Source organism: Rhineura floridana, chromosome 11 (assembly GCF_030035675.1).
Source record: "Rhineura floridana isolate rRhiFlo1 chromosome 11, rRhiFlo1.hap2, whole genome shotgun sequence".
In the NCBI taxonomy this organism is placed as follows: Eukaryota; Metazoa; Chordata; class Lepidosauria; order Squamata; family Rhineuridae; genus Rhineura; species Rhineura floridana.
The window spans coordinates 19,994,535-20,015,571 of record NC_084490.1 but is presented as its reverse complement, the minus strand read 5'-3'; the positions used below and the strand labels follow the sequence as shown (position 1 = coordinate 20,015,571).

The window sequence follows — 21,037 nt, the reverse complement described above, 5'->3', positions numbered from 1 at the left end:
ATAACATTAATTATAAACAACTCCAACTTCACCAAGCAGTATGCCCTAAAATGTAGGATAAAATTCAGCCTTTTACCAATCCATAGGCACCCTTATTGTAAATACAGCAGGGTGGTAAATGGACACGAGTAGGTCACTAATTTGTGTTAAGCAGTCTTGAGGATGCAGTCTAGGAATTTTCCTCCAGTTTTGTAATCTTTTATTTAAAATTGTAAAAAAAAAACCATACAAACCATAAACAGTAAACTTAAATATGCTGAACCATACAATGTGTGGGTAGGGATCTTTCTTTTTTGCTTCATTACAGGGTTTTCTGCAAGGAATTAGCTATCCATTCCTTAGTTGCTTCCAGATGACCTGTTTATTGAGTAGCGCTTCTGAGTAGCACTTCTCTGTGAGACCAAGGTTGTTGACTGCATGTACTGGAGGTTGGGCCCAAAGGGCAGTCTAGGGATTCTGCTCATGTACCGTCCACCCCACTGCACGACAGACTCCCTGGCCGAGGTACTGGAGGTGGTCTCGGATGTGCGTGCGCAGTCCCCAAACTTGTTAGTATTGGGAGACTTTAACGTACATTCGGAGGCCATCCTCACAGGGGTGCCTCGGGACTTCATGGAAACCATGGCTTCCTGGGAGCTGCACCTTATTCCAACGGGGCCCACCCATGCAGCTGGTCATGCACTTGACCTTGTGTTTGTCTTGGGAGAGGAGGAGAGTGATCTGAAAATTGGGGGTACATCCATCACCCCCTTGTCATGGTCAGATCACTACTTGGTGAGGGTGGACTTCTTGGTGCCACAAACCCTCCGTGAGGGTGGAGGACCCATTAGGATGGTCTGCACCAGACATCTGATGGATCCAGATGGATTGCTGAATGTGCTTGGGGATTTTTTGGAGCATGCACATGGGCACTCGATTGAGACCCTGGTGCAGGGGTGGAATGCTGCAATCACCGGGGCATTAGACTGAGTGGCTCTGAAACGCCCTCTCCCCCTGAATAGAGCTCAGATGGCACCATGGTATACTCCACGGTTGCGAACTCTGAGGCGGGAGGTGAGATGGCTAGAGCGCCAGTGGCGGAAATCTCACTCTGACGACGATCGGAAATGGGCCAGAGCGGCTGCGGCAGCCTACCATGTGGCGATGAGGGCAGCAAAAAAGGATTTTTATGCTGCCTCTATTGTATCCGCAGAGTGCTGTCCCAGGAGGCTGTTCCAAGTGGTCCAGAGCCTTGTCGGTCCAGTTGCCCCAGAACCGATGGAACATGCTAAGGCCTCCTGTGATGAGTTTGCAAAGCACTTTACGGAGAAAATCGATCATATTAAGAGTGCTATTCTGTGCAGTGGAAACAGTGAGCGAGCCAGAGGCAGCCAGTGGTGCTCCGGTGGTGTGGATCGGTTCCAGCTTCTTCCTTCTGATGAAGTGGACAAGGTGCTTTCAATCTTAAAGCCAGCCACTTGCTTACTCAACCCTTGCCCATCGTAGCTCATTATGAGCTGCAAGGACAGACTGGGAGAGGGGATCAAGATGGTGATAAATATGTCCCTGGAAGAAGGAATAATGCCATCAGCTCTCAAGGAGGCAGTAATAAAACCAATTCTAAAGAAGCCCTCCTTGGATCTCCAAGATCTGAACAACTTTCGCCCAGTCTCAAATCTGCCATTCCTGGGCAAGGCAGTTGAGCGGGTGGTTGCGAAGCAGTTGCAAGTGCATTTGGAGGAAGCAGATTATCTGGATCCATTTCAATCAGGCTTCAGGCCTGGACATGGGACTCAAACGGCCTTGGACACCTTGGTGGATGATATGAGGAGGGCGTTGGATAGGGGCAAATGTACCGTCCTCTCAGTGGCTTTTGATACCATTGACCACAGTATCCTTCTGGACCGCCTGAAGAGGTTAGGCATAGGGGGCACTGTATTCCTTCCTCTCTGGTAGGTACCAGAGAGTGGCATTGGGGGATGAGGTTTTGGATCCTTGGCCTCTCACTTGTGGGGTGCCACAGGGCTCCATCCTCTCCCTGATGCTGTTCAACATCTATATAAAGCCGCTGGGGGCTATCATCAGAAGATTTGGGCTGCAGTGTCACCAGTATGCTGATGACACGCAGCTCTATCTCTCATTCAAATCTTCACCGAGGTTGGCTGTAGAAACCCTATCCAAGTGCCTGGAGTCGGTGAGTGGCTGGATGGGAAGGAATAAGCTGAAGCTGAACCCTGACAAAACCAAGGTACTGTTTGTGGGAGACAAGGGAAGGTTGGGGGGATGTTGACCTGGTGCTCAATGGGGTACAATTGCCCCTGAAAGACCAGGTCCGCAGCCTGGGGGTCATTCTTGACTCTCGGCTGTCCATGGAGGCTCAGGTCTCGGCTGTGAGCCGGGCGGCGCTGTATCAACTCCATCTGATACAGAGGCTGTGCCCCTACCTTCCCAACCATCTGCTCCTATCTGTGGTACCCTGGTCTCCTCTCGCCTAGACTACTGTAATGCGCTCTACATGGGGTTACCCCTGAAAATGGTCCGGAAGCTGCAACTGGTACAGAATGTGGCAGCTTGCCTGATTAAAGGCAGCTGCTGGTGAGATCATATCACTCCAGTGCTGAAGGAGTTGCACTGGTTACCGGTTGTTTTCCGGGCCCAATTCAAGGTGTTGGTTCTGACCTTTAAAACCCTATACAGTTTTGGCCCAGTCTATCTGAAGGAGCGCCTCCAGCATCATCAGGGATGCCGCTCAACAAGATCAGCCTCAAAAGGCCTTTTCTCTATCCCACCAGTTAAAACAGCTAGACTGGTGAGAACTAGGGAGAGGGCTTTTTCAATTGTGGCCCCCGCTTTGTGGAATTCCCTCCCAAATGATCTCCGACATGCCCCCTCTATGATGAGCTTCCGCTGGGCCTTGAAGACCTGGCTCTTCAGGCAGGCTTTTGGGGTGGGTTAGGTTTTATTATTATTGTTGAGATTTTTAATGTTTTAATGTATTTGTATGTTTTTATTTTGAACGTCGTCCAGAGTGGCTGGACAGCCAGCCAGATGGCGACTAATAAATTTAATAAATAAAATAAAATAAATTGTTTGTGGGGAGATTAGACCAACAACGGCTATTTGTTGAGCGTTCATTCTGAGTTGTTTGTGGGAGGTTAGATATGTCAAAACTAATGTTATCCCATATTTACCAGTGCATTTTTCCCATCAGTTTTCCTATCTCAACAAGTTCAGTTTTTAGGTTGCACATTTAAAGCTCATTTTGGAGCAAAAGGGCTCTAAATCAGTTTTAAATGCGAAACCTGAATTTGCTGGTGTGATTGAATCCCCCCTGAAAATAGCAACAGTCTGGAGGAACGACTCCCACAGTCTAGTTTCTTACTGCAAGGGTTTCTTTAAAAGGCTTATTAATTCCAGAGTTGTAAATATGCTGCCAGGATAGTCTTCCTTTTTTGTTTTTGCTCATGTGGAAAATAAAATCCCCTGAACTGCAAATAAATTGTCTTGAGTAACCTGACCTTTAGCCAATCTTAATTTCTGCATTAATTTTTTCCACTATTGATATGAACTGTTTGGAATACCACTGTACAATAATGGTACTGTATTTAGGTCTTTCTGGAATTTTGGTCTTATTAATCATGCAGCTATCAACATATGAGTCACTAATTCTTTTTTTTAATGTCTTTGTTCCTGCCCTCCCCCCAATGTTTAACAGAGCTAAAACTGGTATAATATTCACATTTTCGTGCATGATACAATTTATTTCTTTAAACATCAGTTCCCAAAACAAACCAGTTTAGGAAATCTAAAGAGTTTTGTCACATTTGTATTTTATCTTGCCCTGCTTCCATGAAACTCATGCCAGTATACCAAAATTTATAGTGCAATCCTATGCATGTTAAATTAGAAATGTCCTACTATATTCAATGGGACTTACTCCCTAGAAAGTGTGTTTAGCATTGCAGCCTTAGGTGTTCCTTTAGGTCTCCACCTGGTTTTGTGAAAGTTGTTAATGTGAGGCAGAGAAGTATGGAACCTGGCTATGATGACCCAGTGATGAGGGAGAGACATGCTTAGGAACATATTTTATTACTACATTGGGGCTGGATCATCATAATTGTAACCAAGTTTCTAGGTAGAGATGTGAAGACCCAGAAAAAACCCCGGAAAACCGCAGGGGGGACATTGTTTCCCCTATGGGATTTTTTGGGGGGGAATGTGAAAAATATTTTTTGCCCCCAGGATTTTTCCATTCCCCCTCTCCAAGCCTTCACATTTCTAGTTCTGGGAATGAGCTGTGGAGAGACTTGGCTTGGATATAGGCTCTGTTGCTTCACTGGAGTCCCAGGCCCACTATGTTTTAGGTTGTTCTAGGAATAATTAGGGCTATCCAGAGAATTCTAATAGAAGATTCAGGACAGATTGTAGAAAGTACTTCTTTATACAATGCCTAACTTCACTGCCACAAGATTATAGACATAACTGGCTTAGGGTGCTTGAAGACTCACTATTTTGGGGTGAGATTCATATTCAGGTTGTGCTATTGAAGTTTATGTGGAGCTTTTGTGTAACAAACCCGCTTCCCCACAAAACCCTGTGTTTTGTTTTTTATTCTGCTTTGTTTTGTTGCGATAAGGAGAATAAGGGGGAAATGCATTGGAAAGTATGGGATAACATTTGCTTGACCTCACCACAAATAAATCAGGAGCGCTCAGTAATAACCAACATCATCTAATCTCAATAAACAGGTTGTCTGGAGGCAACCTTAGTTATCTTTAAAGGGGAATTTAGACAAATTAATTGGGAACAAGTCTATCAGTGGTTATTAGTCATGAAGGGTAAATGGAATCTCTATGTTCAGAGACAGTGGGCTAGTTGAATGCCATTTGCTGGAGGGCCAGCCCTTGCTTGCGGGCTTCCCAGGGGCATCTGGCTGGCCACTCTCAGAAATGGGATGTGGACTAGATGGGCATTTGGTGGGTGCTTCCAGATTGTTGCTATTTTCAAGTGGGATTCAATCACATACTGGAAAATTCAGGTTGTACAAATATAGTTAATTCGGTGGTCTTGTGCAACAAACCCGCTTCCTCAAAAGATTCAATCACATACTGCAAAATTCAGGTTGTACAGTTATAGTTAATTGGGTGGTCTTGTGCAATAAACCCGCTTCCCCAAAAGATTGACGTTTTTGTGATAAGGAAAGTGATGAGGAAATGCACTGGAAAGTCTGGGAAAACATTTGCTTTGATGCAACTGGTCATCATTCTAACCTCACAAACAAATGAGGATGAATGCTCACTAAATAGCAAACTTTGTCTAATCTCCCTGCAAACAAATCAGGATGAATGTTCAATAAACTGATTGTCTGGAAGTGCCCTGTGTGTCTGTGCATGTGTGCACAAACCATTTGAGGATAATACTATGTACATTTGAAAAAGTAGTTTCCACCAGTCCATGAAAGTGTATGCCACAATACATTTTTAGGCATTATAGTGCCCAAGACTATTGTTGTGTATGAAAAATAAGACAATTACTAAAAAGAAAATAAGTGTAGTAGTAACTCCTGGTCACAGTCACAGATCAAGATGGGCACACTGCCCTACAGGACGTCAAAGTGCTGTGTGGGTACTCTAACGTGAAAAGAGTAAAAACCCTTCCCCCTTTTTAGTTGGCAGTGTTTCTGTGTCTTAACAGCTGCATGACAAATAGAAATCCAACAGGTGAAGTTTTTCTTTTCCTGATAAGAAAGTGAAATGATGAGAATGGCTGAGTGGTTTCTTCCTTCCCTGCAGCTGTTAAGGCGCAAACAGTGCCCTTGCCAGCCAGGAAGGAAAGTGGCAAAAAAAGAAGACACGACACACTGGAGGAGGGGCGCCATAATTTGCAAGAAGACAGGCCCCTCCCAAATGAGCCAGCCACCCTTTTCCCAACTCCGATCTTTGAGGCATCCGGCCAGCCACGCGCTTTCTGGACCCACCCAGGTGGCCAGTTGCCAAGGGCAGGGCGAGCCTGGTGTGATGTGGATGAGCTAAATTGGTTTTTTAAAAAAAGGAAAAGAAAAAGGGGGGCAAAGACAGAAGAGGAAACTTCAGGAGCAAGAAGAGCAGAAGAGGGAGACCGTCTCAATCCCAGACCCTCCATCAGCACCTCCAGGTACCTATCCAAGGGGCCAGGGGAAAAGTTGGGTGCCAGAACTCCTGGGTTCTCGAGGGAGGGGTTGGAAAAGGAGTCCGGGGGGCGTTAGAGCAGGGTCCTAGGAGGAGGATTCCTGTCTGGGGGAGAAGGGAGCGAGAAATCTGATCAGTTAGACTTGGAAGAGCTGACAGGGTTTTTTGAGAGAAGAGAAAGGGGTTTGAGAGAATTGAACGAGAGAGGCATCAATTTGACGCCTTGGGCTGGGGTGGGGGTGGGGAGGAGAAACCGTAGCAAACCACTCCCCTCTATCCGGTTGCCAGCCCCTCCCTCTGCTCTAACCCGCTGGACCCCGCATTCTCTCCCCAAAAACCTCTTTTTCATCCGCCTTCCGCTATCAACCATTCCATCGTTTCCAAGAGAACCCAGGAGTCCTGGTTCTCAGACAGCAAGCTCCCTAAACTGCGCTTTATATTGCTTGGAGTGCCTTGTTTAGGCCGAAAACATGGGTACTGTAAACAGCAAATTAAAAAAAAATTAAATCCACAAGCGGAGCCCCATCTCCTGAATCCTCCAAATTTTAGCCGTCTCATGCCCCCCTCCTGGCCTCCTAAAACGGCAGCTGGGAAGCCGTCACAAAAGGGAAGGGGGCCGCTGACCCTCCCTCCCAACTAGATCGCTGTTTTCAATAACAAGGTGACTGATGTGATGGAAATCGGGGACTGACTCTAAAAACCTCAGCCCCCTGTTAGTTGCACTAGGGACACTGTGAGACCTTATAGGGATGCGTGTGCTTCTTCAAACATGGGTATCTTAGCATTTTCTCCAGCTATTCTTCAGCTCTTCTCTTAACTTACAACTGACAAAACTCCATCTAGCTATTTTAAGGGCATTTTCAGGTTTAAAATTAAACAGGATTATCATATCAGTCTATAATGCAAAAGCAAAATCTGTTGTTGGCTAGAATGTACATATGGTCTCTGAAAAAGCTGAAAGGCCTTTAAATGTGTGAAAGTTACCCCAATACTTAGGCTGATGGGGATTATATTCCTAAAGATGTGTCCAATATAAGGAAACAATATTTTGCATTTGATTAAAAAGTACAGTAAGGCTGTAATCCTAATTAGATCAACTCAGAAGAAGTGAGTCCTATTGAATTCAGTGGGGCTCACTCCCAAATGGGTTTAGGACTGCAATGTAAGGCTGCAATCCTATGCACATGTACTTTGGAAGTATATCTAATTGAACACAACATAGAATCATAGAATAGTAGAGTTGGAAGGGGCCTACAAGGCCATCAAGTCCAACCCCCTGCTCAATGCAGGAATCCAAATCAAAGCATTCCCAACAGATGGTTGTCCAGCTGCCTCTTGAATGCCTCCAGTGTCGGAGAGCCCACTACCTCTCTAGGTAATTGGTTCCATTGTCGTATGGCTCTAACAGTTAGGAAGTTTTTCCTGATGTTTAGTCGAAATCTGGCTTCCTGCAGCTTGAGCCCATTATTCTGTGTCCTGCACTCTGGGAAGATTGAAAAGAGGCCCTCCTCTGTGTGACAACCTTTCATGTACTTGAAGAGTGCTCTCATATCTCCCCTCAGTCTTCTCTTCTCCAGGCAAAACATGCCCAGTTCTTTTAGCCTGTCCTCATAGGGCTTTGTTTCCAGTCCCTTGATCATCCTTGTTGCCCTCCTCTGAAACTGTCCCAGTTTGTTTTCATCCTTCTTGAAGCGCAGAGACCAGAACACTGCTAAGTAAATATATATAGGAGTGTGCTGTATGGTTGCAATCTTAAACTTTCTTGGATTGTCCCATCAAACTGAGTGGTACATGCTGAGTAACCATACTTAAGTAACCATATTCAAGATTGCCATCTAAGTGTCCCCCCCCCGCTTTGTGAGTTCTAGTAAGTTTTTTAAATCCTTTTTTGTGCATGTTAGGTTATAATTACAACTGTTTTGAGTATCCCTGCCGGACAGCTTCTTCTAAAGAGCTCTGCTTTTGAACTAGCAGTCCATCTTTTGCACAGTTTAGGTTGCCTATCTGTGCACCCTGACCCTCTGCATATTAATTGTCAGTGTCAGGAAATTACAGTGACTTGCAGGGTGAGGGGAGTTGTTCAAAAGAGAGGAATGCCTTTTCAGTCTGGAATGAGTCATTTGCAAATGTTGTTCATAGGAAGCAAAAAGCAGAAGACAATCATTTTAAAAAATAAAATAAAAGTTCTAGTCCATCTAGCTTTCACATTCAGGTTACATATTAAGGGCATGCACAAAGGAAAAAAAGGGGGCATGCAGGAAGGAAACATAATTTTACAGCATTGTAGAGGAAGCAGAATAGGGTAAAAACTCGGCCACATGGTACATGGTAAGATACGCAGAGAAATAGATCACCCCAGGAATGTAGCAATAGGACTGTTTCTCAGAGTTGGCATATCTTCTCCTGGCCCTATGACATGGTTATTTTTCTCTATATTATTATACTGAGATAAAAGGAATGGTTTTCCTTGTCTGCCTTTTTGTGAAGAAAGGAGGATCCTGGATTCCTTGTTTCTCAGTTCTAGGAATGGCCTCAAGTTGGACAGAGCGAACTAGAATCCACTCTTGGCTCCTGTGGAAGAAGTCAGGCATATGGCAAACTATAGTACAGGGGTGAGGAACCTTGCTTCTGATGAGGGCCATATTCCCTAGGGGGTAATCTGTTGGGGGCCACATGCCAGTGGTGGGAGAGTAGAGCCAAAAATGGGCAGGGTGCCCCCTTTTGGTCCCTCTTTCGTTCTGCTACCCACTCCCCCCCCATCACCAACATGAAATTAGCCTGAGGATCACCTGAAATTAGGCTGAGAGCTACATGTGTGTACACACCAATTTGTAGTTTTTCTCAATACAGAATACAGTAGTGCATGTTTGTCTTCAATATGCTGCTTTCAATCTAGATCCTGCTGTTCACAAGGGTGGGTGTGGATACTTGATAACACATTTGAAACCCCTCAGCTTGTTTAGGTTATCCATGCCTTTTCCTCCCAACACATGTCCCAGGTGAATGAAGAAGGAAGTGATGGTTGTGATATTGGTATACACCCACCCACAACATAATTGGGCAGATTTGGATACACCCCCCTTTGCTGGAACCACCTCCATCCATTTTAAAATGGACACATGGGGGGGCAGGGTAATGCAGAATCAATCTTCACTGACCTTTCATTTTGGGTATGAAACTAGCTTGTGAAAATGCACTTTTTAGGGACATAAAATATGCCATAGGCATAATGTGTGGACTAGGTAGAAAAAACAAAATCTCCGTGTTCACTGAACGTAGAATATAATGTCATGTGTATGCAGCCTATGACTGCAGGTTGCCTGCTGCTGCTATAGTGGATGGATCAAGGACTCATGGAGTCTCTTGGGAATGAATGGAGCTTAATGCATTGATTCAGAAGAAATTAAGAGCTAGAATTCTTCCGTTCTCTTTGTTGGGATATTTTTGGAAAGAGATGAAAGACTAGAAAGTAGAAATCATGGATCTGGAAGGAGAGTGGACAGGGCTTAATTTGAGCCAGGATTCAGCCCAAGAACCTGTTTTCAGTACCAGACCTTAGCTGTGAAATAGTAACACAAAGCCCCTTCAACACATTATAGTCACAGTCCACAAACAGGGGAGCTTCAGCACTGTGGACTCTCTGTTAATTTTTAAAATAAGCCACTGCGAAAAAGTCAGACAGAAACCATAGGAGGGTGGGTTTTTTTGTGTTTTTTTTAAAAAGCCTCCTATTCGTGGATTGCAACTTTCTTTTGCCTTCCTCACTGCTTTGCAGTTTCTCTTATATACCATCAGGATTCCCTCCGGGCTGTTTGACAGGCCGTTTGAGGGGGGCCTTGATGGGACTGAGGGAGGCAGCCAGGCTGCTGCTACCTCCACCCCTGGCGTGCCCAGTGCTCACATGACTCGGCAGCATCTGGATCATATTAGGCAAGGCCTAAAGCCACAGGAATGTGAGCTGGGTGGATGAGCCCAGATCCTGCCTTCTCTGGGGCGGGGGAAATACGTCGTGTCCAAGGAGGGGCCCAGCGTTCTGGACATCCTGGGACAATTCGGAACAGACCCAGGGAGGTGTGGGTAACAGCTAAACAGAAGTGTACAATACATGCTTAGAAGCTGGCATGTGAGTCCTCTGGGAGGGACACAGGGACTAGTGGGACGGAACCTTAAGAGTCCTGGCTGCTCTGAGTGGGGTTGTGAGCTGGGACGGGGGAGAGGGGTCTGCTTGTGTGTGTGTGTGTGTGTGTGTGTGTGTGTGAGAGAGAGAGAGAGAGAGAGAGAGAGAGAGAGAGTGACCAGGGGTCCTACATCCTGTGGGATGAAAATGGTGTCTAGTTGCTTAGACTGGAGCTGGAAGGATTTCTGGGTGAAGAAGGTGGGAGACCTGGGATTTGTTAATGATTAACCAGATTTTAGACACCCTACCCCAGCCCCAAGATTAATTAGTGAAAGCAATGGTTTCCACCACCCCCTTTGCAAGTTTTTGTTTAATGTTGCCCGACTTTCTCTCCCCAGTGTCCAGCTACCAGGATGAGCTTCCTTCTCTTCGCAGTCACTGCCCTCCACATCCTCATTCTCATCTTACTCTTTGTAGCCACGTTGGATAAGGTGAGAGAACACAAAAGCTGTCGCTCACAGCTCATCTGTTTTAATCCTCTATTTTAGGGGTGCTCAGCTGATAGCTTGTGAGCCAGATCTGGCCCCCGAAGCATCTTTCTCTGGCTCCTTGCCTCAGTGGGCTTACCAATTTTTTAATCGAGGTGTAGGAAACAATTTTGTTCCCTGTTTTAACTTGGAAGAAAAAGTAGCAACCAATCCCGGTGTGTCTGGCATGTACAGTGCTTTTTATTGTATCCTTCTTGTGCACTTTTGGGAAGGGCCTCAAAACTCATTGCCTATCTAAGGGGCTCTTTCACAAAGCCCTTACTGCCAGGTGATGCCAAATTGACTACAGAGAAAATTATCTGTGAGGGCCTTGGATAGTTCAGGGCCTTGGACTTGGTCTGGAGAATGGAGAAACCCTGGCCTGCATCAGTCCAGTAGTGTAGTGGCAAATGCAGAAGTGCAGGGTCCCTTCATGATAGCCACACCCCTCCCTCTTTTTTTGCTACTGGGTTGAGAATGAGATTCTTCTTGTTAATGCCTTCTCCCACAACAGCAGGTGTCCCTAGGAGCGAATAGGCACAAAAGAGGATTGCTACTGAAAAGAGTCTTCTCAGTGGCTGATTCACCTCCTACTCTCTGATTGGCTTCAATCAGCAGGAAAGGACAAGGAAGTATGTTAGAGGACTCTCCTCAGTGGCTAACGCACTCCCCTTTCATGCTCATTGGCTCATAGGATGCTGGAGACATAGGGACCCTGCTAGGACCCTGCTCCCAAATAAGTAAGGGGTCTAAGACCCCCTGAGACCCTGGATGACTGCACCACTGCATCTGTCCCTTTCTGCCCTGGATAACTGATCCCCAATCACCAGGCAAGGGCTCAGGACCAGACCTGCGTACACACTACAGTATATTGCTTTCCCCAAACAATCCTGGAAACTGTAGTTTACCTCGCAGCTACAATTCCCAGCACCCTTAACAAAACTATAGTTCCTGGGATTCTTTAGGTGAAGTCATATGCTTTAAATGTATGGTGTGTATGCAATGTTAGACTCCTTCATGCTGTTCCCCCACTCCCTGCTGCCATGCCAAAAAGGGTCAACTTCTGAAGGCAATAAAGAAAATTGTTTATTCACAGAAGCCCTCTAACTTATTGCCTAGTGCATTTCAGGTACATTGTACTCATCAGAGGCAGCAGTAATCACTTTTGGGGCATAAAGTTTGGGGTTTTTTTAAGGGGGAGACTCTCCTAAAAGATTAAAAAACTTATTGTTCAGGAGACAAGAAAGTGATTACTGCCTCTGATGTGGAATACCATATATCCTCAAAATGCTGTAGGTTGCTATCCTAACTCCACTTACCTGACAGTAAGTTCCACTGAATTCAGTGGGACTTACTTCTGAGCAGCATGATTAGGATTGCTGGTAAGTAAGAAGCTAAAGCCAATTTTCTTTTGCATCTTTGGAAGTTTGCCTCCTTTATTTTGATCTCAGGATTGATTTTTGTGTCCTCCTTCATTCTGGGGACAAAAAAAGAAGAGTAATAATTTTATTTTTGGGAGTCTTAATTTGGCAACCGTAGCCTGGGAATCTTTTTGACACTCCCCTTCCTAACTAAAGAAAGGTGTTTTGTTAAATTTTTTAACTGGCAATTGTGCCAGAGGCTGAGTCTTCAGCCAGTGTTGGGGATAGATACACAATTTATTCAGCAACTGTGTGTCTACTTCCTTGTCTTCATTAAGCCCTGACATGCATTTCCCTGAGAGCTGACAGCTTGTTGAAAATGGAACAGCATACCTATTAACATAAGTTATGGGTTGTACTGTAAGCATGATTCCCCCCCCCCCACTTTGCACGGACAATTTACATTCGTTACTATTTTTTTATTCTTTTTATACTTTAGACTTGATGCTATATTTAAGATCCCCCGCCCCCGCAAAAAGGAACAAACCCCTAAATCTTATGTATCTGAATTCCTCAATTTGTATGGTTTTTTCTTTGTCTGAGGGTGGAATAACACATTGAGACTAGCATTTTCTGCACCCTGAATTTGCTTTGTAATGTTAATTTAGGGCCAGGGGGATTTGCAGGGGAGAATCTGTAGGTCAGATTCTTAACCATTCCCCCACCTGTCAACTCTCCCCTGCAGCCCTTCCTCTTGGCTGCCCTCCCTTTTTTTCCCAATTCTCAAACCCAGTTAGAGAACAAAGGCCTGGGGGTGGGGGTGGAGAGAGAAATTGTGAAGGAGAATCAATGAACAGAAGGGTTTGCAAATGCTTCCCCTTCAATTCACCAGTTTTTCTCTTCCTCCCCACTTCTACATTACTCTTAAATAGAAAACATGCTTTTGCCAGCATAAATGTATAATTCTACTCTGAGGACCAATTCATACGTTATATTTTTTAGGTGCAGCATAGTGGCTAAGAGACTGAGCTATAATCAGTTTCTGACTTGCCTCTGCTAGGAGGTCTTAAGCAAGCCATTTTCTCTCACCCTGGGTCCCCCATCTGCAATATCCAGACAATTATATCCAGAAGGGCAGTGCTACTAGACTTGAGATGAATTTAGGCACAGTGGGTTAGGTATGCCCTGAACTCAAAAATGCGACGCCTGCAGCCTCCTCCACTTTGGGGAAGGGCCATAGCTTAGTGGGAGAGCTTCTGCCTCGCACGCAGAAGGTCCCGAGTTCATTCTCCTGCATCTCTAGGTATGGCTGGGAATATCCCCTGCCTGAAACCCTGGAGAGCTGCTGCCAGTCCGTGTAGACAGTGCTGAGCTAGATGGACCAATGGTCTGCCCCAGTCAGGGAGGGGGTTTGCTGCCTAGTTCTGATCCGCTTGTATTCCGATAGTCTGTTGCTCAATCCCAATCTGCCATTTTTTGTTCCCGCTTGCTTTTGCGCTTGCCCGTTCGATCTGCTGTTTGTTTTTTGGCGGCGGAAAAAAATTACATAATTTTCAACATAAATGCTTATGTAAATCCATGGAAGTTAATGGATAATAGTGATCGTAATTATGAAGATAATTACGTAAAATCGGGGGGGAAATTCGGGGGGGGGAAGTCGTGCCGATTACAGCTGCCGCCCGCCGCAAGAAATCAGTGCCGGTCTGAAAAGACATTGGACTGTCGAATTAAGTCAAAATCAGGTGCTAAGTCTTTATGGGATATTATCTCGCATCCCTAGTCTCAGTATAAGACAGTTTCCTGTGTTTCACTCCTGCTCTTCTCATGGACCGGAAGACACATTGCAACAGGCCTGCATTAGGAGCCCTCCACGGATTTGTCTAGAACCCTGTTTAATGAACCAGTTACATTGCCAGCACACGTGTAGAACCTGAGTTCCATATTCAAGGTTCAACAAGCAACACAAGCCTCACATTATTTACGTTTGTATGGCATAGTGGCTCACAGACTAAGGCCACACTCACACTGTGCATTTAGTCCACTATTCCACTTTAAATAGTCGTGGTTTCCCTCAAATAATCCTGGGAAGTGTAGTTTGTGAAGGGTGCTGAGAGTTGCTAGGAGACCCCTATTTTCCTCACACAGCTACAATTCCCTGAGTGGTTTAACCGTCAGTCCTTTTCCCCAGAGAAGTCTGGGAACTGCAGGTCTGTAAGGGGACTATGGCTTGTCTAACAACTCTCAGTATCCTTCACAAACTACATTTCCCAGAATTCTTTGGGGGAAACCTTGACTTTTTAAAGTGGAATAATAGTAGAATAAATGTACAGTGTGAATGTGGCCTGCACATCAGGAATTTTCTAGTTCAACTCTCACCCTTGCCATGCTCATTAAGATCTAGACACCCCCCTCCCTCTCACCCAGCTTCAGCCCCCACCTCCATCTACAGCATGGGATAATAATGCTGACTTTCCTTGCAAGGTTGCTGTAAAGAATGGTTGGCTAACCTGTAGGCCTCCAGTTTTTGCTGGACTACAATTCCCATCATCCCTGGCTGTTGGCTGACAGGAGCTGGAGCCTAACAACATGTGCAAGGCCACAGGACACCCCACCCCCACTATAAATACTGCAAAAAATCAGTGAGTGGGATTCAGCCTTACTCAGAGGAAACCCACTGAAGTTAATAGACATTACTAACTTTGGTTCATTAATGTCAATGGGTCTCCTCTGAGTTGACTAGTTGACTACAACCCAGTCTGTGACTTGTTATGAATACTCTGGAAAGTGCTATATCACTGCTATGTATTGTTATTAATTGGTGCACACCTGAAAATGTACTGTATGAATGAAACAAACGTGTACAGCATACAGATACACTCAAGAAAGAACCAGGATTCACTGGAGTTCCATGTCAAGCGTATGTTTGGTCCCAAACCCTTGTTTTTCTGTCGTGTTGTGTGTGGAAAGGCCTTGAGGAAAATAACATTACAATGGGTGTCTACCACTTTCAAGCTAGCTCTCAAAAGGAAATTTCCTACCACTCTAAACTGTTAAAACTAGTCTTTCAAACATGTCCTCTAAAATTACTAGCTCATCTGCCATACAGACCAGCATTAGCCATTGTGGTCCAAAAAACGGGAGAAGGAGGGAATAACAGGCTTTTGCAAAGTTTCCCTGACTACTTGGTTGCCTGGAGTCTGTTCTTACTTGGCTCCCCTGACTGAAAAAGTAGACCAGCTGAATATCCCTCCTTGGAGACTGGGCTTCACAGTCTCATGTCTGTAATTCTCTTCCAGTCTTGGTGGGTTCTGCAGGACAAGGAAACAGTGAACATCTGGTATGACTGCATACTTCCTAACAACACCCTGCCCTGGGTCTGCCAGGCAGTTTCTGAAAGTGGTGAGTACTCAAGACAGGCTACTGCATATCTTCTGGGAGTGATCCTCCTATGATGAACTGTTACCCATTACCCCTGATGAGGCTGCATTTACACACACTTTTCTTTTTATCCTTTCCCCACAGCATGGCTCAAGGCAGTCCAGGCCTTCATGGTTTTAAGTCTTCTCTTTTCTAGCTTAGCCTTCATTATCTTCATGTGCCAACTCTATACCATGAAGCGGGGAAGCCTGTTTTACGCCACTGGAATCTTCCAGATACTTGCTGGTAAGGCGCTGTTGTGGTGATTTGCTGTTAATAGAGACCAGTTTAATTAGCTTGTCATGAATATAAATTCATAGGGAGAGACAGAGAGTAGGACCCAGAAAGGAGTAAGTAGTACTGTGCGTGGGGAGAGGAATGAGCTGGGCCTGAGATAAAGTAGCGTGGGTGGGTGGGTGAGAGAGCTGCCCTTGTGAGGAAGAAGTGGTAAGGAGATATAGGAGTGGCAATGAGATGTAGGAGGAGGAGCCTTACGGGTATACCATATGTCCCCAAAGCACCAATTTACTAAGTATACTACCTCTTTTGGGGTAATTCTACTGGATAAATATGTAAAATCTGGAAGATTTTCTTTTCCTCTTCTACTTGATGTCATCATAAAGGTTGCTGGGATGCACAGTGCAGATCCCAATATGGATGCCAATGAGATTTGCGCCCCAGGATCTCATGTCATGTTGTAAAAGGGGTCATGAGACATTGAAGCAGCTTTAGGCAGCAAGATGTAGCCTGGGATCTAACGCTAACTGTCTGCTTGGATCTCTTCCCAGCTGTCTCCGTGTTCACAGCTGCTGTGATCTACACCACCCATGTGGAAACATTCCAGCGCAGCCGACCGAGAGGGGGGTCCTTCGGCTACTGTTTTGTGCTGGCGTGGCTGTCCTTTCCCTTGGCTCTTATCAGTGGAATCATTTACATCCACCTTCGAAAAAAGGAGTGACCATCAACTGGAAGATCTCTCCATTTGTGCTGGAAGGAGCCCTGTTCTCCTCTGAATTTAGCTGTGTATTAACTCTATGCTGTTTTTGAAGGCAATCATGATACAAAATCCTCTGCGATACATGGCTTGATCCACTGGGATTACCACATTGTGAGTGTATCACCTCTTGTTTGCATGTTATTGTGAACTTCACATGATACAGCAAATTAAAGGGGTGTTATCTTGCACTGGGCATTTCCTAGGTCTCTTCTATTTTTCAGAGTTGGCAAAATGGAAATGCAATTTAAAACTCAAACTTGCAAACATTTCCAGCATTCTTTTCTTTTCAATCCCCATTTGAAAAATGGAGGGTTGAATAAGAATATCTATTTCTTAACTTTTTTTTTAATTACTCTGTTAATTCCATTCTTTCCACATTTGCAGATTGGAAGCTAAAATATCAAATAAAGGTGGGGGATCCTAATACATTCCAACTGAAAGTTCTGAGACCATTTAACATTTTAAGAACAAAATTAGTAGAAAGTGGAACATTGCTCATACAAAATCCTGTCTATTCAGAAATGTTTTTCAGGAACTACATATCTGCAACTATATCTTGTTTCCTAACTGCTGGGACATTATGCCTTAAGATCAGTCAGAGAGTGTGAAGATAGCACAATTCAAATGTGGTCATTAACATCACCCTCAAAACCTGAATTTTGACCCTGTAATATAAGGGCGTTTTCACATGTTATAGTACATGCATTTAAATATATATAAATATATATATATTAGATGTTCAGCCTAAAAATGTGGTGCGATTTGGACAAAACCATTTGGTAATAGATGCAAATACCTGTCCATTGATCAGGGAACCACAAACAGCTATAACTTCCTGTTAGGTGAACCTTCCGTAGCAAACCCAGGTTTGCGTCTGCATAATGTGTTAAAATGACCTGAGATTTTTTTTTAAATCAAGGAACTCTGACATCATCCACTTCCATGCCTCCAGCCAGTAACCAATTTAAAGGAGTACCCCACTCCCACATTATAGACACTTTGTACTCCCCCCCCCCAATGGCACAGGGTGGGAGGTTTAAACTAATCATATTCACCCTCCTTCCAAAGCTGGGGGGGATTAATCCTGCTTTCCTGCCCCTTAGCAATTTGGCACACAAATGCAATTGACATGGAAAAGATTTTGCTCCTCCAATAGCCTTTCCGGGCAGCTTGCTTGCAAGTAATCAAAAGCGGGTTCCTTCCTTGACATTTCTGTAATAGTATTATATGTGCTGGCTTCCCCAAAGTCCCCTTTCACCTTCTTGACATGGCCTTTTTATATTTTTATATGTATTTTAAGATTAAAAAAACACAACCTAATAAACATCATTCAACAGAGTCATGTGTTCCTTCATATGTGGGACTGCAGTATTTTACATTCCTGTTCCTGAAGCAATGCCACATTCCAGCAGTCTTTCCTTTGGAGCACTAAGGACTTCACAGTATATTTTCTAATTATTTATTTATTTACAAATGGTGCAAGCTGAGTGGATATGGGTGCAGAAGCAGGCATGCTGTTCTAAATCCAAAACACCCTACATCATTAAAAAAAATTCCTCCTTGCAGAAATGCTTGTAGGACCTCTTCCAGCCAACTCCAAGCTGCTGTTATTCATTCAACCCCTCCTTGCCCCAACTCACTCCACTCCAACTGAGGAAACTTGTTTTTATTTATTACATTTTAATCTCTCCTTTCATACAAGCTTCCCCCCCCCATGTTATTCTTACAACCACCACCTACGAGACAGGTTAGATTAGAGAGATGGTCAACTAGTCTAAGGCTACTCAGTGCTCTGCATGGCAAAGTGGGAATTATGACCCTAGCACTCCCTGGTCCTGATCTGCCACATCACCTAGCTCTCTAATTATAGACTCGTTCTAGCCTTACTGTGCACTCGTGTTGGAAATAAAAGTACTGCTTAATGCCTGCTAAGGGCACTAATTAACCATCTGGTGATGCACAGATATGGGTATGTGAATGAATAAATATTTATCTCATTGAAATCTGAATGTTTATCCACCAGCCACTAAGAAGCATGTCTCTTTACAATAGTAGAAACAAGGGAACGTAGCTGGAGAAAGGTAGCAGGGGTCTTGCTCTTGTGTTCAGGTCTTGCTTGTAGGCTTCCCTGTTCATTGTGAGAATAGGATGCTGGACTGAGCCACTGGACTGATCAAGCCAGACTTTTCTTATGTTCTTAGACAGGATGCAGAGGACTCTTGGGGGTAGCTAACACTTTGGAACAGGTGCAAAGAACCTTTGGCCCTCCAGATGTTGCTGAACTACAACTCCCTTCAGCCTCAGCAAGTGTGGCCAATAGCATGGGATGTTGGGAGTTCAAGTTCAGCAACATCTGGAGGGCCAAAGGCTCCCCACCCTTGCTCTTGAGGGCAAGACTGAACTCAGTGGGTTCCAATCCAAGATAAAAAATGATTTAGAATTAACATTAGGAATAATCTGCTGCCTGTATGGGATGTTTGACAGTGGAACAGACTGCCTTGGCAGTTGTGGGCTCTAGTTTGTTTTAAAGCAGGGGCTCAATAGCTACCTTTCAGGGGTGCTGTAGTAGTGGGTTTCTTGCATCAGCTGGAGATTGAATTATATGACCTCTGAAGTCCCTTCCAACTCTGATTCTATGGGATAGTACTAAACTGAGAAGGAAAAATACCAACAGAGGGGCAAGATGCATCTCCAAGTACAAAAAGCTTCTTTGTATCCATTATTCCTCGATGCAGGCATGCTTCTAGTCCTCAAGGTAATGAAGGTAACTGGGAAACAAATTGGCAACATTCAGGGGCTGGGGTTGTAATCCATTCTTGATTCTATACGCTTCCTCAGCATGATGGCAGTGATCATGTGATGGGGAAAAGGAAAACCTGACAATATTCTGCTTTAGGACTGAGATTATTACCACAAAATGTAGCCTGTCTGACCTGTAATCTTCCTTTTTAATGAAAGCAATGTAGAATTAGATCAGAGATAGGAAACTTGTGGCCCTACAACTCCCTGATCAAAAAATCCCTGATCATTGGCCATGCTAACTGGGGCTGATGGGAGTTGGGAGTCCAACATCAGCTGGAGGGCTGCAGGTTTCCCATCCCTGAATGAGAGGCTGTGCATCTGCTAAAAAGAGCCTACAGTCCAATGGTGGAGCACAAGCTTGATCTAGACAAAGTCTACAGATTTGGTCCCTAGCATCTCTAATGGAAGGATCTCCAGGTAGCAAGGCTGGAAAAAGTCCCTGCCTGAGACCATGGAGAACTGTTCCCAGCCAGTGTAAACAAAACTGTACCAGATAGACCAATGGGCTGAGTTGCTGCAATGTCATATGCAGCCTTTACGGGTATAGCTTTATCAAGAGACAGCCCACCCTTGATAAAAGCCCACTACAAGCTGTTTGTATCTGTGTCTCTTCCTGCAAGCCACGTGGAAGGGTGGCAGCGAACAGGGATTCAAACCCACTCACTGCTAGCATGCTGTCCCAACGGATAACCACCTCAAAGAAATGTGGCCTGTGACAGGGGGAAAAGGCTCCTTAGCCACGATTCAGGTGGTAGCTACATGGTAACCATTTTCATGGGATTAAAGGTAAGGCCTAGCTCACCCTCTTGAACGAAACTTCTATAACTAGCCTAAGCTTTTTATTGTTGGCAGAAGCCCTTGCCAGTACGTGGTAGGATACCAAACAATTGAGCAAATTGTTTTATTGAGTCACTTGCACTTAATTTTTTAAAGTCATAAACTGTTTTTTAGGAGTTTATATCAGCTGAAAAGTGATACATATAAAATTAGGATTGGCCCACATGAAGCCGAGAAAGCCACTGTGAGTGATGGTGGCGGCAGCTTGTCTCTCCCCCCCCCAGTATAGTGTCATTTGTTAGAAAGGGGAAGAGACTGAAGACTATTTGCCCATTAGTCCCATAGACATGCCTACCAATTTCAATATTTGCCCACTGGGCACCTGCTATAACCGTAGAGAAAACACAAAAACAGTCACCCGTGGCAATGGTCACTGCCAAGGATAGCTCAGCTTTCTATCTTGCTTGCTGCACAAACCAGTGGACACCTCTCCATGTTATCTGGCTTTGTTCTGTAACGCTCCTGTGAGAGTTTGGACTCTGGTCTCGGCAAAACAGTGGCTACTGGAAGGAGGTACTGGTTGGAATAAAAACTCATGATATGCAAGTGAGTAATGAGTCAGGGAAAGCCAGAAATAATGCTGTTGTTGTTCCAGTGACGTTAGTGCTTTAAAAATACCTGACCATTATTGACTCAGTGAGATGCCCGACTCTGGTGTAAAATGTAATAAACAGAGATTGTGAAGGGCATCTGATCACCTATTGCAAATTCAAAACGTAAAAGGTCAGTAGAGAGGGCACACTGGCTATTGCAATGGAACTATGTCCAGGCTGCTTTGAGAGTGGGGGATACAAGGAAGCTTTAGCCCATAGCTTCTTCAACTGGTGGCTTCC

The 21,037-nt window shown here is 44.7% G+C and overlaps 2 protein-coding genes across 4 annotated transcripts in view; both read left to right on the top strand.

Moving 5' to 3' along the window:
• Nucleotides 1–5,889: 5,889 nt before the first annotated feature.
• EMP3 (epithelial membrane protein 3 (MAM blood group)) lies at nucleotides 5,890–17,903 on the top strand. 2 transcript variants are annotated; one of them, XM_061588705.1, is made up of 5 exons: nucleotides 5,890–6,132; nucleotides 10,662–10,754; nucleotides 15,448–15,550; nucleotides 15,674–15,814; nucleotides 16,357–17,903. In XM_061588705.1, the coding sequence occupies exons 2-5, from the start codon at nucleotides 10,677–10,679 to the stop codon at nucleotides 16,524–16,526; spliced, it is 492 nt and encodes a 163-aa protein (XP_061444689.1). In that variant the 5' UTR covers nucleotides 5,890–6,132; nucleotides 10,662–10,676; the 3' UTR covers nucleotides 16,527–17,903. The 2 variants fall into 2 exon arrangements, with proteins under 2 accessions (XP_061444689.1, XP_061444688.1); XM_061588704.1 differs by lacking the exon at nucleotides 5,890–6,132 and adding an exon at nucleotides 10,169–10,269.
• A 2,049-nt stretch (nucleotides 17,904–19,952) lies between these two features.
• SYNGR4 (synaptogyrin 4) overlaps nucleotides 19,953–21,037 on the top strand; it is a 48,210-nt gene continuing 47,125 nt past the window's right edge. Inside the window, exon 1 of one of the 2 annotated variants that reach the window (XM_061588515.1) lies at nucleotides 19,953–20,153. In XM_061588515.1, the coding sequence (XP_061444499.1) occupies nucleotides 20,127–20,153 (27 nt within the window). In that variant the 5' untranslated portion in view covers nucleotides 19,953–20,126. Of the gene's footprint in view, nucleotides 20,154–20,550; nucleotides 20,751–21,037 lie in introns of those variants that run through there. The other variant, XM_061588517.1, reaches the window with a different exon arrangement.

Excerpts from the sequence above, each read along its gene's own strand:
- EMP3 (XM_061588704.1), top strand. Across the intron at positions 15,551-15,673 it reads CCAGGCAGTTTCTGAAAGTG|CATGGCTCAAGGCAGTCCAG; the intron begins GTGAGTACTCAA and ends CTTTCCCCACAG. Across the intron at positions 15,815-16,356 it reads AATCTTCCAGATACTTGCTG|CTGTCTCCGTGTTCACAGCT; the intron begins GTAAGGCGCTGT and ends ATCTCTTCCCAG.